General features: G+C 37.9%; 1 protein-coding gene across 5 annotated transcripts in view; it reads left to right on the top strand.

Moving 5' to 3' along the window:
- DRC11 (dynein regulatory complex subunit 11) overlaps positions 1–17,283 on the top strand; it is a 163,931-nt gene that overhangs the window by 20,517 nt on the left and 126,131 nt on the right. For 4 of the 5 annotated variants that reach the window (XM_081338832.1, XM_081338831.1, XM_081338828.1 and 1 more), the window contains one exon: positions 14,702–14,907. In XM_081338832.1, the coding sequence (XP_081194958.1) occupies positions 14,702–14,907 (206 nt within the window). The remainder of the gene's footprint in view (positions 1–14,701; positions 14,908–17,283) is intronic. The other variant, XM_081338830.1, reaches the window with a different exon arrangement.

Below are 17,283 nucleotides of genomic sequence, written 5' to 3'. Positions count from 1 at the left end.
GGATGGGCAGATTATTAAATATCTAATGTAAGACATCTGGGTTTTTATAAGAAATATCACAAATTTTGTGTTTGTGATGGCAGATATATATCCCCAAAACAAAATTAGAAATTAAGATACTTCGATTAAAATAAACCCAGACTTGCCACAGTGACATTGAAATTATCAGGAAAGGAAAAATAATACTGTGCCTGATTTAGAAATCAGCACTGGAAGATATACATGTAATTCCAACCATCCTGGTGGGATCAGTTATAAAATAACAGCATGATTCAAGGATATAGATAAAATGTACCAATGATTGAATCTTCTTTTTTGTATAAGAATTGTGTATTAAATGACTTAATATGGAAAAGGAGAATGAAGATGATGTATAAATTAACTAGTTTACTGAGCATATGAAGCTGTTTTACACAGAATCAGCTATATGAGGCTGTCTGCCTTAACTGACAAGACTATATTTAAGTCTCAGATAAAGATATTTCCTAGCCTTAAAGTAAATATTACTTATTGAATGTGTGATTATTTGTGTGCAAACATATCTTCTACTATTGATCTATGAATGCCATATGAACAGAAAGGCAGATGTAAATCAAAATAATGTATAAGGAGCCATGATAGTGCAGAGGTTAGAATGCAGTATTGCAGGCTAACTCTGCTCACTGCCAAGAGTTCAGTTCTGACCTGCTCAAGGTTGACTCAGCCTTCCACCCTTCCAAGTTTGGTAAAATGAGAACCCAGATATGTTAACTCTGTAAACCACTTAGAGAGTGCTATAAAGCAGGGCTTTTCAACCAGTGGCACAGTACATTGGCATCTGGCAGGTGGTACATGACCATCCTAGAAAAGTGGTAGCAGGAGAGGGGAATGAGCTGAACCGGTGATAGCACTGCACAAGTCTGAGCGAGAGATGGCAGGAGTTGCAGGGCTGTCAGGGCTCAGCGGAAGCACCAGGATTAGTGCTTCTTTGGGGCTGTCAGGGCTCAGCAGAAGCACCAGGATCAGCGCCAGGCTCCATCTGGAGCTTGGCACTGATCCCGGCACTTCTGCTGAGCCCAGAAGAAGCGCCGATCAGCTGGAATGTTGCAGCATCCCCAGTGTCTTGTGATTTAAATTCAGATGCTTGGCAACTGATTCATATTTATGACGGTCACAGTGTTCCATGCTCATGTGAAGTGACCAAAACCTGTTTCAACCACCCAGCAGACGGGGGGAATAAAAACCAACCCCCCCACCCCCACCCCCGCTGCCAGTCCTCAACAGAAATGCTCACAACAATGAAAACCTCGGATAGGAGGAAGAGTGCCGCCGGGCAAGCAGGCAGCTGTCTTGCTCGGCTGTGCCTTGGGGGGGCACTTTTTTCAGTTCCATTGTAACTTCAAACAGTCACTAAGTGAACTTTTGTAAATCAAGGACTACCTGTACTTCATCACTTTTTCCCTTTTTTTTGGTCATCAAGTTTTTGACACCTTGCTAGGCAACTGGTGGTACTCAGATGTTGCCATATCCTAAAAGTAGTACAATGGATGAAAAGGTTGAAAATACCTGCTATAAAGTACTATGAAGTGGTATATAAATCTAAATGCTTTTGCTATCATAATAATAAATGAATTCTGCTATATATCACAGTAACTGGTTTGAGTTCTGTTTTCTGTTGTATATCAGTATCATTACAGAATCTTAATATAAAGAGTTTGCATGTGAGAAACTAATGTAGAATATGAAATCATTCCCAGAGACTTCCGGGTGGCAAGACTCTGTCGATGGCGGCCGTTTTGGCTGTCAGCCCCGCTGTTTTCCGTTAGAGCCGCTAAAAACAGCGACGATCAGCTGTTTGGCGGCTCGGAAGCCCTCCTCGGGAGAAGGGGGGGTGAGCATTTAGGTAGGGGTAGAGCTCCCCTAGACCACCAGAGTTTAAACTCTGGTGGTTGAAGGGTGTGAGCCCCCCCGAAGCCTGAATTTGCTCCAGACTCCGGGATGCCTCTGCTCCAAGGCTTTGGAGCAGAGCAGGACGCTGCAACCATCCCTGCTATCGATAATTAATTGTGGATTACTTGGATGCAGGCAGAGCTGTGCAGGAGAATGCTGTAATAGCAAGTATTTGAACTTTAACTCTGAATACTTTGAGAGAAAAAGTTGCAAGCGGTGTGGAAAGTGAAAGTGCGTAATAGAAATCAACTGGGTATTAAGATGGCTTCTAAACCAACTAAAGTTCCTAGAAGTGTTGGTGCTTTGCCAGTTCAGCATTCTTCATTACAGGCTTTGATGCCTCCTCCTGTGGCACCCGCACCCACAGCAGCATTAACAATAAAAGATTTACAAGATGCTTTAAAAACATAATCCCAACAAATAGCTGAACTTATTGAAGAGAAGAATACTGAAATAAGAGCAGACATCTTGGCTGCATTTCAAGGGCTTGCAGTTTGTATTGAGCGTTTGGATGAACGCGTGGAAGAGCTCAGTCAAAACAATATGAGATTAGATGCTAAAATGTTGGATGCTAAAAATGTGATGGAAAAGATTGATGATGATGTAGTTATGATGCAATATAGGGATATGGAGTTTGCTGTGAGGATCAGAGGTTTGAAAGAAGATCCTAAGGAAGATTTGAAAGAATTATTGGCACAAGCACTTGAACCGGTTTTGGAGCGTTCAGCAGAAGATATGGGGGATATAGACAAAATATTTCGTGTTAATTCTTGGATTGCAAGACAAAGAAAGTTACCTAGAGATGTGGTAGTTTATTTTACAAAGAGATCAATTAGAAATGTAGTCATCCAAGCTTTTTATAACAATAGATTTACAGTTGCTGAGCAAGAAGTTTTAATTCTGAAAGAGATTCCTCCAAGAATTTTAAGGAAAAGAAAAGAATTTGCTTTCTTGGCAGATGAATTAAAGAAACGGCAGATTCAGTTTAGATGGGAGATTCCAGCAGGCATGGCGGTGATGTATGCAAGCACGAAATATCCTCTTAATACAGTTTTGCAGGCACGAGATTTTTATTCTAATATTTTGAAGGCAGGCTCTCCGCCATCTTCAGAATTTAAAGGAAGGAATAGTGAAGGAGAGCGTCAGTCGCGAATGGAGAGTATACAAGGAGCTGAAGGAGCTACTCTGCAGAAGGATAAAGAACCCCAGCAAACTACAGGAGTGGATCAGACCCAGGTGCCAACAGAAGAGGTTAGAGAACAAAGAATTACACGGGCGGCAATTAGACGAATGAGACAAGAACAAGAACAACAGAAAGCTACAATCACATCTCAAAAACCTTCTTACATTGAAGCAGTGGGAGGAGCGAAACCGAAGAGAGTGCAGGTGGTTTTGGAAGAGGCGCTCCTAAAGCTTCAGGTCGCAAAAGATGGTGACAAAGTTTTTAACTTGGAATGTTAACGGATTAAACTCTCCGCACAAGAGAAAGAAAGTATTTCAGTATTTAAAACAATTTAGAAATGATGTTATTTGTCTACAGGAAACGCATATTCGAGCAGCTGATCAAAAATATTTGATAAATTTTAGGCTGGGTACACAGTTTATTGTGTCTGCTCCTGACAAGAAAAATGGAGTAGTTATTTACGTTAAGAATAACTTAACAGCTAATTTAATTGAAACAGATAAACAAGGCAGATATGTTATAATTGAACTATTAGTAGAAGGCAAGAAAATACTTTTGGTTGGATTATATGCTCCTAATCAACAGCAAGGAGAATTTTATAAACTTATTACATAGCAAGATAACTCAATGGGATTATAAATCTTGTATTTTTATGGGAGATTGGAATGGTATTTTGGATGTACAAATGGACAAAAAAGGCCTTTTAGAAGTATACCAAGTCATGCCAGATTGCCTAAATCTTTTTTTGAGATGAAAGACGATTTGGAATTGAGAGATGTTTGGAGAGAAAGAAATTTGCAAGAAAAAGACTTTACTTTTTTTCCTGATATGTATCAATCTTTTTCCAGGATTGATTTTGTATTAATTACTAATGATCTTTTTTCTAGGATTAAGAAGATTAAGATATGTCCAAGAACTATATCAGATCATAGTCCAGTATGGTTGGAAATAGAAAAAGACAATGGAGACAGGCGATCTTGGAGACTAAATGAAAATTTGTTTAGATATCAAGAAAATGTGGAAGAGTGTAAAAAAACAGATGAAAGATTTTTTAATATGAATATGTACAAGGGTACTTCTATTGAAATGGTTTGGGATGCAAGCAAAGCTTATATGAGAGGAGTGTTAATATATTTGAATAATAAGCATAGATGCAAACTGGAACATAGGCGAAAAGAATTAGAGGAGGAAATTAAGAGGAAAGAGAAGGCTTTAATTTTGAATCCATCTGATGGGAAGATTAAAGAGGTAATTACTTTATTAAGAGGTCAGTTTGATATGTTGATGGCAGATCAAGTGGCAACCAATTTGCGGTATGCTAAACATAACACTTTTTGTAATGCTAATAAGCCGCGTAGGTGGTTAGCTTACTTGTTAAGGAAGAAACAAAGGTCACGTAATATAGATAGAATAGATTACAAGGGTAAAGTGGTGTTTCAGCAGAATCTTATTAAAAAGGCCTTTGTTGATTTTTATTCTAAGTTGTATGTCAGGGACAAGATTCAAGATGTAGATATAGATAGATATTTATGAGAAGTTAATATCCCTGTTCTTACACAAGAGCAAAGGGAAGGGATGAATCAATTGATAAATGATGAAGAAATTATTTTAGCAATTAAGAAAATTAAAGGTGGGGAAAGCTCCAGGAACAGACGGTTTGACTGCCGTCTGTTATAAAGATTTACAGTCAGAATGGTGGAACCTTTAAGAGAATTGTTTAGGACAATTCAATTGGGAGGAGAAGTGCCTCCATCGTGGAAAACAGCCTTTATATTGCTGATTCCGAAGGAAGATCAAGATATTACCCAAGCCAAAAATTATAGGCCAATATCGCTTTTAAACACTGATTACAAGATATTTGCAAAAATTTTAGCAAATAGATTAATGAAGGTAATGCAGCAAATGATTCACATAGTGACCAAACTGGATTTATAAGTGGTAGACAAATGAAGAATAATGTGAGACATATTGTATACTTTTTGGAATTTTTGGATAGAAAAAGCCAGGTTTCTGCAGCGCTGATCTTTTTGGATGCTGAAAAAGCCTTTGATCAATTGGATTGGCAATTTTTATTTAAGGCATTGGAGAAAATGGAGTTTGGGGAAAATTTTTGATAACCTATTAGGGAAATATATCAGAAGCAAACAGCTCAAATAATAGTTAATGGTAGTTTGACAGAAACATGTAATATTGAAAAGGGTACAAGACAGGGGTGTCCGTTGTCACCTTTGCTGTTTGTTTTAACGTTGGAAATATTATCGATTAAAATACGAGATTCAAATAAAATTAAGGGAATTAAAATAAGAGATCAAGATTATAGATTGAGAGCGTTTGCGGATGACCTGGTTATTACAGTAAGTCAACCGACTTACTCAGTTGTAGAATTGATGGAGATAATACCGTCATATGGGAAAGTTTCTGGATTTAAGATAAACATGCAAAAAACTAAAATATTGTCTAAAAATATGACTATAGAACAAAAGGTTGTTTTAGAAGAGTTAACGGGATTTGAAATAGTTAAAAAGATTAAATATTTGGGGGTATTTCAGCTTCAAATGTAAAATTATATAAAAATAATTATGAATTGTTATGGTTAAAAATACAAAAAGAGTTAGATGGTTGGAAAAAATTACAACTATCCTTATTGGGAAGAATTGCAGCAGTAAAAATGAATGTCTTGCCAAAATTTTTATTTTTGTTTCAAATGATACCTATACTTAAAAAGGATTTAAATTTGGAGGAGTGGCAGAAAGGTATTAATAAATTTGTTAGGGCAGGGAAAAAGCCACGAGTTAAATTTAAGATAATGCAAGATACGCGTGAAAGAGGCGGTCTTAAAATGCCTAATTTTAAATTATATTATGAGGCTGCTGCTTTGTCATCGATAAGTGACTGGTTTAATTTAACACAAGGGAGATTATTAAATCTTGAGGGTCATAATTTGTTATTTGGTTGGCATGCATATTTATTGTATGATAAGAAGGTGGATAATGTGTTTAAGATACATATTTTAAGGTATGCTCTGTTGCGAGTTTGGAAAAAGTATAGACATAAGTTAAATTATAAGATACCAATTTGGGCAATACCTAAACATGCAATAGAAAATATAAATGGGATTTAAACATGATGAGACTGCATATAAGGAAATCTTAAGTTTAGAAAGAAATGTATGGCAATTAAAGCCATATAATATTTTAAAAGAAGAAAAGATTGTACAAACTTGGTTCCAGTATGGGCAATTACAGGCAAGATGGAAAGAGGACCAGAAAGTTGGCTTTTCGATGACTGATGAAAATTTGGTAAAACAAATTAGAGATCAAGGTCAAGCACATATAAAAAGGATATATAATGCATTGATAGAAATTGACTCAGAAACGGAACTTGTTAAAGATTGTATAATAAAGTGGGCCCAGAATTTTCAGGAGGTTATAACAATGGATACTTGGGAAAAGATTTGGGTCAGAAACGTAATTTTTTTTTTTAATTGAAAAGTTTTAAAATACATTTTATCTTTAACAATCCCCCCCTCCCCTTCCCCTACCTATCCCTCCCTACCCTTCCCCCCCTTTCCCCCCTCCCCCCCCCCGACTTCCCAGAGCTAAGTACAGGGTATAAAAAGCAAAGAACAATCATAAGCATCCATATGCTACCAACAATAAATTCTTAAATATATCACTCTCTACAGTAGCTCATATAAGATAACTACAAGCAATACTAATATTTCATATAGAAAAAAAAGAAAATAGAAAGGAAGACTTATTCAAATGCTAAATGAAACTTTTTAGTCCCATATTTGTTCTGGATATATTCAATCCACTTTTTCCACTCCATAATATAACGTTCTTGCGAATGATCTTTCAAATAAGCCGAGATCTTTGCCATTTCTGCCAGGTCAGAAACCTTTAAAGTCCATTCTTCTATAGTCGGCAGTTCCTCCTTCTTCCAATATTGACCTATTAAAAGTCTTGCTGCTGTAATTAAATTCAACATCAACTTAGTGTCCACAACAGTAGCATCTGTAATTATACCCAACAAAAAGAATTGCGGACAAAACTTTATCCTTTGCTTAAAGATCTTCTGCATATTCCACCAAATTTTTATCCAAAAAGCCTTGACCTTTTTACAGGTCCACCATATGTGAAAATATGTTGCATCTTCGCCACCACACCTCCAGCATTTTGGCTGATAATTCGGATACATACTTGCAAGCTTTTTAGGATCTAAATGCCATCTATAAAACATTTTATAAAAGTTCTCTCTTAGATTTTGAGCTTGTGTAAATTTTACGTTCCTCACCCAGATCTTTTCCCACGTGTCCATTGTAATAACTTCTTGGATATTCTGGGCCCATTTTATCATACAATCTTTAACAAGTTCTGTTTCTGAGTCGATTTCTATCAATGCAAGATATATCCGTTTAATATGTGCTGGACCCTGATTTCTAATTTGCTTTATCAAATTTTCATCAGTCATTGCAAAACCAGTTTTCTGATCTTCTTTCCACCTGGCCCGTAACTGAGTATATTGAAACCAGGTTTGAACAATCTTCTCATCTCGCAAGAGGTTATACGATTTTAAACACCATACACTTCTTTCCAAGCTTAAGATCTCCTTATACGTAGTCACGTCATGTTTGAAGCCAACATTTATGTTTTCTATTGCGTGTTTTGGAATTGCCCACAATGGCATCTTACAGTCTAACTTATGTCTATACTTCTTCCAAACTCTCAACAATGCCTGTCTTAAAATATGCACTTTAAACACATTATCTACCTTCTTATCATACAACAAATATGCATGCCAGCCAAATAACAAGTCATGGCCCTCAAGATTTAATAATCTCTCTTGTGTCAAATTAATCCAATCACTTATTCCTGCTAACGCAGCAGCTTCATAATATAATTTAAGATTGGGCACTTTGAGACCACCTCTTTCACGAGTATCCTGCATAATCTTAAGTTTAACTCGTGGCCTTTTCCCTGCCCAAACAAATTTATTGATACCCCGTTGCCATTCTTCCAAATTAGAATCTTTCTTAAGAACCGGTATCATTTGAAATAAGAATAAAAATTTAGGCAGGACATTCATTTTCACTGCTGCGATTCTTCCCAGCAAAGACAATTGCAATTTTTCCCAACTCTCCATTTCTTTTTGAATTTTTCCCCATAATTTTTCATAGTTATTTTTTTTTATTAAAAAGTTTTATCATACATTTTATCTTTAACAAACCCCCCTACCCCTCCCCTATCCCTCCCTCCTTACCCCTCCCCCCCTCCCCCCCTCCCCCCCCCCGACTTCCCAGAGCTAAGTACAAGGTATAAAAAACAAAAAAAAGAATCATAAACAACCACATGCTAACAACCGTAAACTCTAAAATCTATCACTCTCTAGCTCATATAGAATAACTACAAACTATTAATATAAAATCTTCATTTCAAAAAAAGGATTTAAGCAATCTAGCATGACTTGGGACGCGCTTAAAAGCTCCAGCCTTGTCCATCTGTACATCCAAAACACCATTCCAATCCCCCATAAAAATAACAGATTTATAATCCAACTGGGTAAGCTTTGTATAAAGTAAACTAAAAAAGTCAGCTTGTTGTTAATTAGGAGCATATAATCCAACTAAAAGCGTCTTTTTGCCTTCTAGCAGCAGCTCTATCATAACGTATCTTCCATGCTTATCTGCTTCAATTAAGTCTGCTGTTAAAGCACTTTTAACATAAACAACCACTCCATTTTTCTTATTCATTGCAGAAGCAACAAATCGCGTACCCAACCTTGAGTTCAGTAAATACTTTTGATCCACAACCCTAATATACGTTTCTTGCAAACATATAACATCTATCTTGAATTGTTTTAAATATTGAAAAACTTTCTTCCTCTTCTGTGGTGAATTTAGTCCATTAACGTTCCAAGTTAAAAATTTAGTTGTCATGCATATCATCCCAAAGCTCTTAAAGCGCTGCTCTGATAGGACTATCTTTTTTAGGCCGTGCTCCTCCCACTGCTTGGCTATAAGTATGTTGTGAAAGTTCCATAGACTTCTGCTGATCTTGTTCTTTTATTTTTTATTTTTTAATCGTTTTAAAGCAGCACGTGTCACCCTCTGCTCTCTAAGATCATCCAAAGAAGTTGTAGCTTGATCTCCTCCAGCACCGTTCTCCTCTGTCTGTCCATCTTCAGCCTCTTGATGTTCTCCTTCTCCAGATCTCTTTGCAGCTTCCAAAAGTAATAATGGGGTTGCTTTTAAAACGTTATTGTAAAAATCACGCGCCTGCATCACAGTAACCAAACGGTACCTTTTACCTTCGTGCATCACCATCAACCCAACTGGGATCTCCCATCTGAACCTTATATCTCGTTGTTTGAGCTCTTGCACAAGAAATGTAAAATCCTTCCTTCTCCTTAAAATCTTTGGAGGAATTTCTTTTAGAACCAAAACTTCTTGATCAGCAATCACAACTTTAGAATCATAGGCAGCTTGTATAACTTCATCTCTAATTTCCCTCTTTACAAAATAAACCACCACATCTCTAGGCAGCTTTCTCTGTCTAGCAATCCATGAATTCACACGAAACACTTTATCCATGCCTCCCTTTATTTCAGATGCTGGCTGATTCAATACCACTTCCAGAGCCTCAGAAATCAGCTGCTTTAGATCTTCCTTAATATTCTCTTTTAAGCCTCTAATTCTAACAGCAAACTGCATCTGGTAATATTGAGCAAGACTCAATTCTCTGTCCATTTTGTCTCTTAAATCTTCATTCTCCAATACTTTTGCTTCTAATATGGCATTCTTTTGAGTCAAATCTTCCACTTTTTCATCCAGGTCTTCCACACATTCAGCCACTTTATACACTGAAGACAAAATGTCTACCTTCATCACACTGAACTTCTGTTCCATCCTCTCTTCCATTCTCTCCTCCAATTTCTCCTCCATCCGTGCAAATTTATCACCCATTGATTCCAGAATTACCTGGGCATGTTTTTCAAGAGCATCTTGTAGATCCTTCGGTGTCAATACATCAGGAGGATGCAACGCCTGCAATGATGATTGTTGCGTCGGAGAAGTTCCAGCACTCCGAAGAGTTTTTGAGGGAGGTTTAGCCGCCATCTTTTACTTCCACTTGTGACGCACTTTCACTTTAAGTTTAAAAAAGTCCATCAAGCTCGAGAGTAAAATATAATAATCCTCTTCATCCTTTCCTCTTGTACCGCTCTGCCTGCTCCTTTTATTCCATAGTCCTTCCTTCAGGCAGGGACCCTCATCAATCTGTTAGCCAACACCTTAGCAAATATTTTGTAATCTGTATTTAAAAGTGATATCGGTCTATAGTTTTTTACTTGAGTAACATCTTGATCTTCCTTCGGAATCAAAGAGATAAAAGCAGTTCTCCAAGACGGAGGCACCTTTCCCCCTCTTTATCAACTCCATTTGTAAATTTTTGTAGTAAACCGCAGTCAGACCATCCGTACCTGGCGCTTTATCCATCTTCAATTCCTTAATTGCTATAAGAATTTCTTCTTCTGTTATCAATTGGTTAATCTCCTCTTTTTGTGCTTGCGTAAGAACCGGGATGCTAGCATTCTCCAAATATACATCAATGTCTTTTTCATTAATCTTCTCCTTAGCATATAATTTAGAATAAAAATCCACAAAGGCTTCCTTAATAAGATCCTGTTGAAACACAACCTTTCCCTTATGTTCAATTTTATCTATATTAGAAGCCCTTTGCTTTTTCCTTAGTCTGTAAGCTAGCCATCTACCTGGCTTATTAGCATTGCAAAAAGTATTATGCCTAGCAAACCGCAAATTGGTTGCCACTTGATCAGCCATCAATTTATCAAATTGTCCTCTTAATAGCTTAATAACCTCCTTAGTCTTCACATCCAATGGGTTCAAAATTAAGGCCCTTTCTTTTTCCCTAATTTCATTCTCCAATTCTTTCCTTCTGGCTTCCAAAGTACGTCTGTATTTATTATTCATATATATCAACACCCCTCTCATGTAGGCCTTGCTAGCATCCCAAACCATGTCCATAGAGGTATCCTTATTCATATTAATTTCAAAAAAATACTTCATCTGCTGTTTACATTCTTCCACATTTCTCTGATTTCTAAACAAATTCTCATTTACGCGCCACGAGCGCCTATCCCTATTGTCCTTATTGATCTCTAACCAAACTGGACTATGGTCCGAAATAGTTCTTGCACAGATCTTTACCTTCTTAATCCTAGAAAAAAAATCATTAGTCAGCAAAATAAAATCAATCCTGGAAAAAGATTGATGTCTGTCAGAAAAAAAAGTATAATCCTTTTCATGTAGGTGTATGTCACGCCAAATATCTCGCAGTTCCAAATCGTCCTTCATTTCAAAAAAAGATTTAGACAATCTGGCATGACTCGGAACACGCTTAAAAGAACCAGCCTTATCCATCTGTACGTCCAAAACACCATTCCAGTCCCCCATAAAAATAAACGATTTGTAATCCAATTGAGTAAGCTTTGTATGAAGTAAACTAAAAAAATCAGCTTGTGGTGGTTTGGAGCATACAGTCCAACTAGAAGCGTTTTTTTACCTTCTAACAGCAAATCTATCATAACATATCTTCCTTGCTTATCTGCTTCAATTAATTCCGCTGTTAGAGTACTTTTAACGTAGACAACCATTCCATTTTTCTTGTTCATCGCAGAAGCAACAAATTGCGTGCCCAACCTTGAGTTCGATAAATACTTTTGGTCCATAACCCTAATATGCGTTTCTTGCAAGCATATAACATCAGTCTTAAATTGTTTTAAATATTGAAAAACTTACTTTCTCTTCTGTGGTGAGTTTAATCCATTAACATTCCAGGTTAGAAATTTAGTCACCATGCGTGGCGCCCCGAAGCTTTTGGAGCACGTCTTCAATAGCCCCTGTATTTTCTTTGGGCCGCGCTCCTCCCACAGCTTCACTGTAAGTACGCTTTGAAAGTTCCATAAACTTCTGCTGGTCTTGCTCTTGTACTTGTCTTGCTCGTTTTAAAGCGGCATGCGTCAACCTCTGCTCTCCAGCAGCAGTCGATGAAGCTATAATTTGATCCCCTCCAGCACCATTCTCCTCTGTCTGTCCACCTTCAGCCTCTTGAGGTTTTCCCTCTCCAGATCCCTTTGCAACTTCCAGGAGTGATAGAGGGGTTGCTTTTAAAACATTGCTGTAGAAATCACGTGCCTGAGTCACAGTAACCAGACGATATCTTTTACCTTCGTGCATCACCACCAATCCGACTGGAATCTCCCATCTGAACTTAATATCACGTTGCTTAGGTTCCTGTACGAGTAATGCAAAATCTTTCCTTCTCCTTAAAATCTTTGGAGGAATCTCTTTTAGAACCAGGACTTCTTGCTCAGCGACCACAACTTTAGTATCATAAGCAGCTTGAATAACTTCATCTCTAGTTGCTCTCTTTGTAAAATAAACCACCACATCTCTAGGTAGCTTCCTCTGCCTTGCAATCCATGAATTTACACGAAAAATTTTATCCATGCATCCCTCTATTTCAGATGCTGGCTGGCCCAATACTGCTTCCAAAGCCTCAGAAATCAGCTGCTTTAAGTCTTCTTTAGGATTCTCTTTTAAGCCCCTGATTCTAATAGCATACTGCATCTGGTGATACTGAACAAGGCTCAATTCTCCGTCCATTTTATCCCTTAAATTTTCATTCTCCAGTACCTTTACTTCTAATATAGAGTTCTTTTGACTAAGATCCTCCACTTTTTCATCCAAACGTTGCACACATTCAGCCACGCTTTCCACTGTAGACAAGATGTCTACCCTCATTGCACTAAACTTCTCTTCCATCCTCTCCTCCATTACATTAAACTTCTCTTCCATCCTCTCCTCCATTTTCTCCAGTTTCTCCTCCAACTTTGCCATCTTATCACCCATCATTTCTGACATTACCTGGGATTGCTTTGCAAAGGCATCTTGTAAGTCCTTAAGCATCAATGCCACAGGAGGTGCAGGAGGAAGCAAAGCTTGCAGCGATGTCTGTTGCACCGGGGAAGTTCCCGCACTCCGAAGAACTTTAGAGGAAGATTTAGCCGCCATCTTTCCCCACTTTCACTTGTTGCGTACTTTCACTTTAAGTTTATAAAGTCCATTGAGCTAGGGAGTAAGAATAAAAATCCTCTTCACCTTAACCTCCTGTACCGCTCTGCCTGCTCCTTTTTACTCCAAAGTCTTTCCTTCTGGCAGGGGTGGTCGCAAACGCCTGGCTCTGCTCCCAAAATCCCGGAACAGAGACGCTAAGCAGCTCGGAGCAACCCAGGCTGCGGGGGAGCTCAATCCTTCAGCCGCCCAAGCTTTTAGCTCAGGCGGCCCCGGAGAACTCAACCCCTACCTGGGGCCTCACCCCCTCCTCTTCTCCCGAGGAGGGGGCTTCCAATCCACCTAAACAGCTGATCGGCGCTGTTTTCGGTGGAAAAACACAGCTGCGAAGCGGACAGCCCGAAACGGCTATCTTCGGCGCCGCGGCGCCACCGGAAGTCCCCCCAGAAACGTAAAATTCACGCAGGCTCAAAATTTAAGAGAAAATTTTTATAAAATGTTTTATAGGTGGCACTTAGACCCTAAAAAATTAGCAAGTGCGTATCCGAACTGCCAGCCTAAATGTTGTAGGTGTGGTTGTGAGGATGCAATGTATTATCATATATGGTGGACTTGTAAAAAAGTCAAAGCTTTTTGGATTAAAATTTGGTGGAACATGCAGAAGATATTTAAGAAAAAGATAAGGTTTTCTCCACAGTTGTTTTTGTTGGGTATTATTACAGATTTTACTGTCATAGATACTAAATTGATGTTGAATCTAATTACGGCAGCAAGGCTTTTATTAGCGCAATATTGGAAGAAGGAGGAACTGCCTACTATAGAAGAATGGACTTTGAAAGTTTCTAACTTGGCGGAAATGGCAAAGATTTCAGCATATTTGAAAGAACAATCGCAACAGAGATATATTGTGGAATGGAAAAGATGGATCGAATATATTCAGAATAAATATAGGACTAAAAAGTTTCATTTAGCATTTGAATAAGTATTGGTTTTATATGATGTATTAGTTATTTGTTATTTGTTAGTAATATAGTTATGTTTAAGGGGAGTTAAAGTGCGATAGAATTTAATGTTTTATTTTAGCTTGTTAGCATATTTTAGCTTAAGTTTGTAAAGTTTATACCCTGTATTCAGCTCTGGGAAGTCGGGAGGGGAAGGTAAGGGAGGGTAAGGGGGAGGGGAGGGGGAGGGAGTGAGTTTTTCTTTTTAAAAAATGTACTGTAAAACTTTTCAATTAAAGAAAAAAGAAATCATTCCCAATTGAAACACTGAAGGTAAAATAAGAAGTGGAATAGGAGAAATAAAAAGAGCAATCTTCTAAATATTGTAATCATCCCGATCAAGGCACATAAATGGTCACATTAAAGCTAGTTGCTATATCTACTTCTGGCTGGATATAGCATCAATAAGGCTGAATTAGTTACCTCTGATGTTAATAATAGAATAACTGTGTTAATAAAACTGGAAATACAAGATATGCAATATCTGTTTTTCAGATCCCACCTTCTCATTTCCAGAGACCTAGTGCTTCATTATTACGTGCCCAGAAAGTAGACACTTTAAGGTGTGAAATTCAGGAGAAATATGAATCAGATTTCCAGAAAGCTCTAGTAAGCATCAAAGAGCGAGTGAAAGAAATTGAAGGGCCAGACATCAAAGAAACCCTCCAAGACCAGATACGCCAGTGGTTTATTGAATGCCGGTGAGATACCTTTCTGTCTTTCCCTAACCTCTTCCTATCTGTAACCACAGATACCATAATGGTCTGTAAACATAATTTCTTTAAGACGGTTGGAATCAAGGCTGCTTAGTACAGAGAGCAGTTTCAAACAAACCAAAAAAAATATGGAAATCAAAGTTTTATTTATTTTATTTATTTTATTTTAATTCCATTTATATCCCGCCCTTCTCCGAAGACTCAGGGCGGCTTACAAGCTTAGCAGTAGCCTTCATTCTATGTATATGCCTGCTTATTAGGGCTTTCACACACACACCCCAAGCAGCATTATTACAAAGTCAGCTTAATTGCCCCCAACAATCTGGGTCCTCATTTTACCTACCTCGGAAGGATGGAAGGCTGAGTCAACCTTGAGCCTGGTGGGACTCGAACCTGCACTAATTGCAGGCAGCTGGTGTTACTTAAGGAGGCATTAGCCCACTGCTCCACCAAGGTTGAATCATTATTTCTCTAATCACTGTTACCACAAGTTCATGGATTTAGAGTACAATCTCAATATTGTTGGAGTTCTAATGCAGAAATGTGTAACAACTTGTCTTTACTTATACATAGAGTTGTCTTGCACAAAATTCTTTGTAAAGAGGTTATTGCAGTAATCTGTTTCCCTCTGTATATTATTGTCATTGATACTGATATTTACCAACAAATATTAATTTGTAAATTTGTAGGTTAGCTTATAACTAGAACTGACTAAACAATAATTTCAAAATATTTTCAGGGAATTTTGTTTAATTCATTGTGTTTGATACTAGTTGAGAATAATGAGATATATACCCCAGATTTTTTTTCTGTATTTTCAATTAAAAGGCACTTTGGCTCTTTTGGGAAAACTTTGTCCATCATCAGACTAGATTGTCTGGCTTTCATTAAGGTGACATTTTCCTTCCGTGCTTTCATGAAAGAGTTCAGTCATGGTTCTGATGGATGAAACCCTTCAAAAGAACTTCGAAGCATTGTTTTATCTTAAAGAATCTTTTTATTCGGGAAACAAAGTATCGGCACTACATAGTTGAACCCCAAAACCAAATTCCTTTCTCCCTGATACAAAGTAACAAAGTGCAATTTCCATCCCCAATAAACTGTCATAAATCACATTCCCCAATTAGCTTAAAGTGTGGGCTTTCTCCTTAGCTCCACAGCCCGTCAAAACATTATCAGCTTGTCCTTGGGTTCCCACCACAGTGTTATGTTATGGCTAGCTGAGCTTACATTTCTATTCCCACCCCCACCCTGTCTCTGCTGCACCTAATTTCTAAAGTAAGAAAAAGCATGTTAAAGGAATAGAGAAAATGGCTGCATATTTTCTTCAGTTGTCAAAGCGGGAACATCCAGTATTAGCAGCGTTGACATCCCACAACAGTAGTAGCAGTAGCACTTAGACTTAAATACTGCTTCATAGTGCTTTACAGCACTTTTGGAGTGGTTTACAAATGTCAGCGTATTGTCCCCATCAATTTGGGTCCTCATTTTACCAACACTGGAAGGATGAAAGACTGAGTCAACCTTGAGCTGATCAGGATCAAACTTCAGGCTGTGGGCAGAGTCAGTCTGCAATATTGCATTCTTTTTTTACTATTAAAGTTTTTATTAATTTTTTCCCATACATACAATAATATTTTTTCAACCAACGTGTTGTCTTTACATTCACTAATACATATTTAATTCCTAACCCTTTATTCTTTCCTCTAGCCATCGATAAAATAAGTCCCGAGTTTGGTAAAATTCTGTTTTTTCTTTTTCTTTCAGTCTCATAGGCAATCTGTCCATCTCTGCGCATTCTAGTATTTTTTTCATTATTTCTTCATCTGATGGTATTCTTTCATTTTTCCAATATGCAATATTGCATTCTAATGACTTTGCCATCATGACTCCTCCCAATGATGGACAGGTTCTGCTCTTTGACCAAGGAAAGCTCAGTATTAGCCCCAGATATCTGCATGATGTCCATGCATACTTTGGCCTCATCATGTTCTCTGAACTGGCTGTTGTCCTTATTCTCTTCCAGAGAAACATGAAACACCAGGGTAATGACAGAGAGTTTGACAAACTAAATTTAGTTCCATACTACTGTGAACTCACTGGATTATTCTTCCAGGGCCCCCTATTCGAAGAGCGTCAGGAAAACTTTCAAGTAGGTAGGAATGTAGGCCTCATCTTCTGGGACACCATCTCATGTTTCTTCATCCTTTAAGCTGTTGCAGTTCTCAGCAAAGCTCTCAGGTGTTAACACTGCTAGCAAACTCATTGCTTCAAGCTCAGATTTCCATATTTCTGATAATTCCACTGCAAAATGGTTAAATGCTGGAAAGACCTGTCACAACAAAGGCTGCCTGTGACACT

The sequence above is a fragment of the Vipera berus genome, assembly GCF_964194415.1.
Source record: "Vipera berus genome assembly, chromosome: 1".
NCBI lineage: Eukaryota > Metazoa > Chordata > Lepidosauria > Squamata > Viperidae > Vipera > Vipera berus.
The sequence above is the reverse complement of the archived record's forward strand: the minus strand, read 5'-3'. Positions and strand labels throughout refer to the sequence as shown.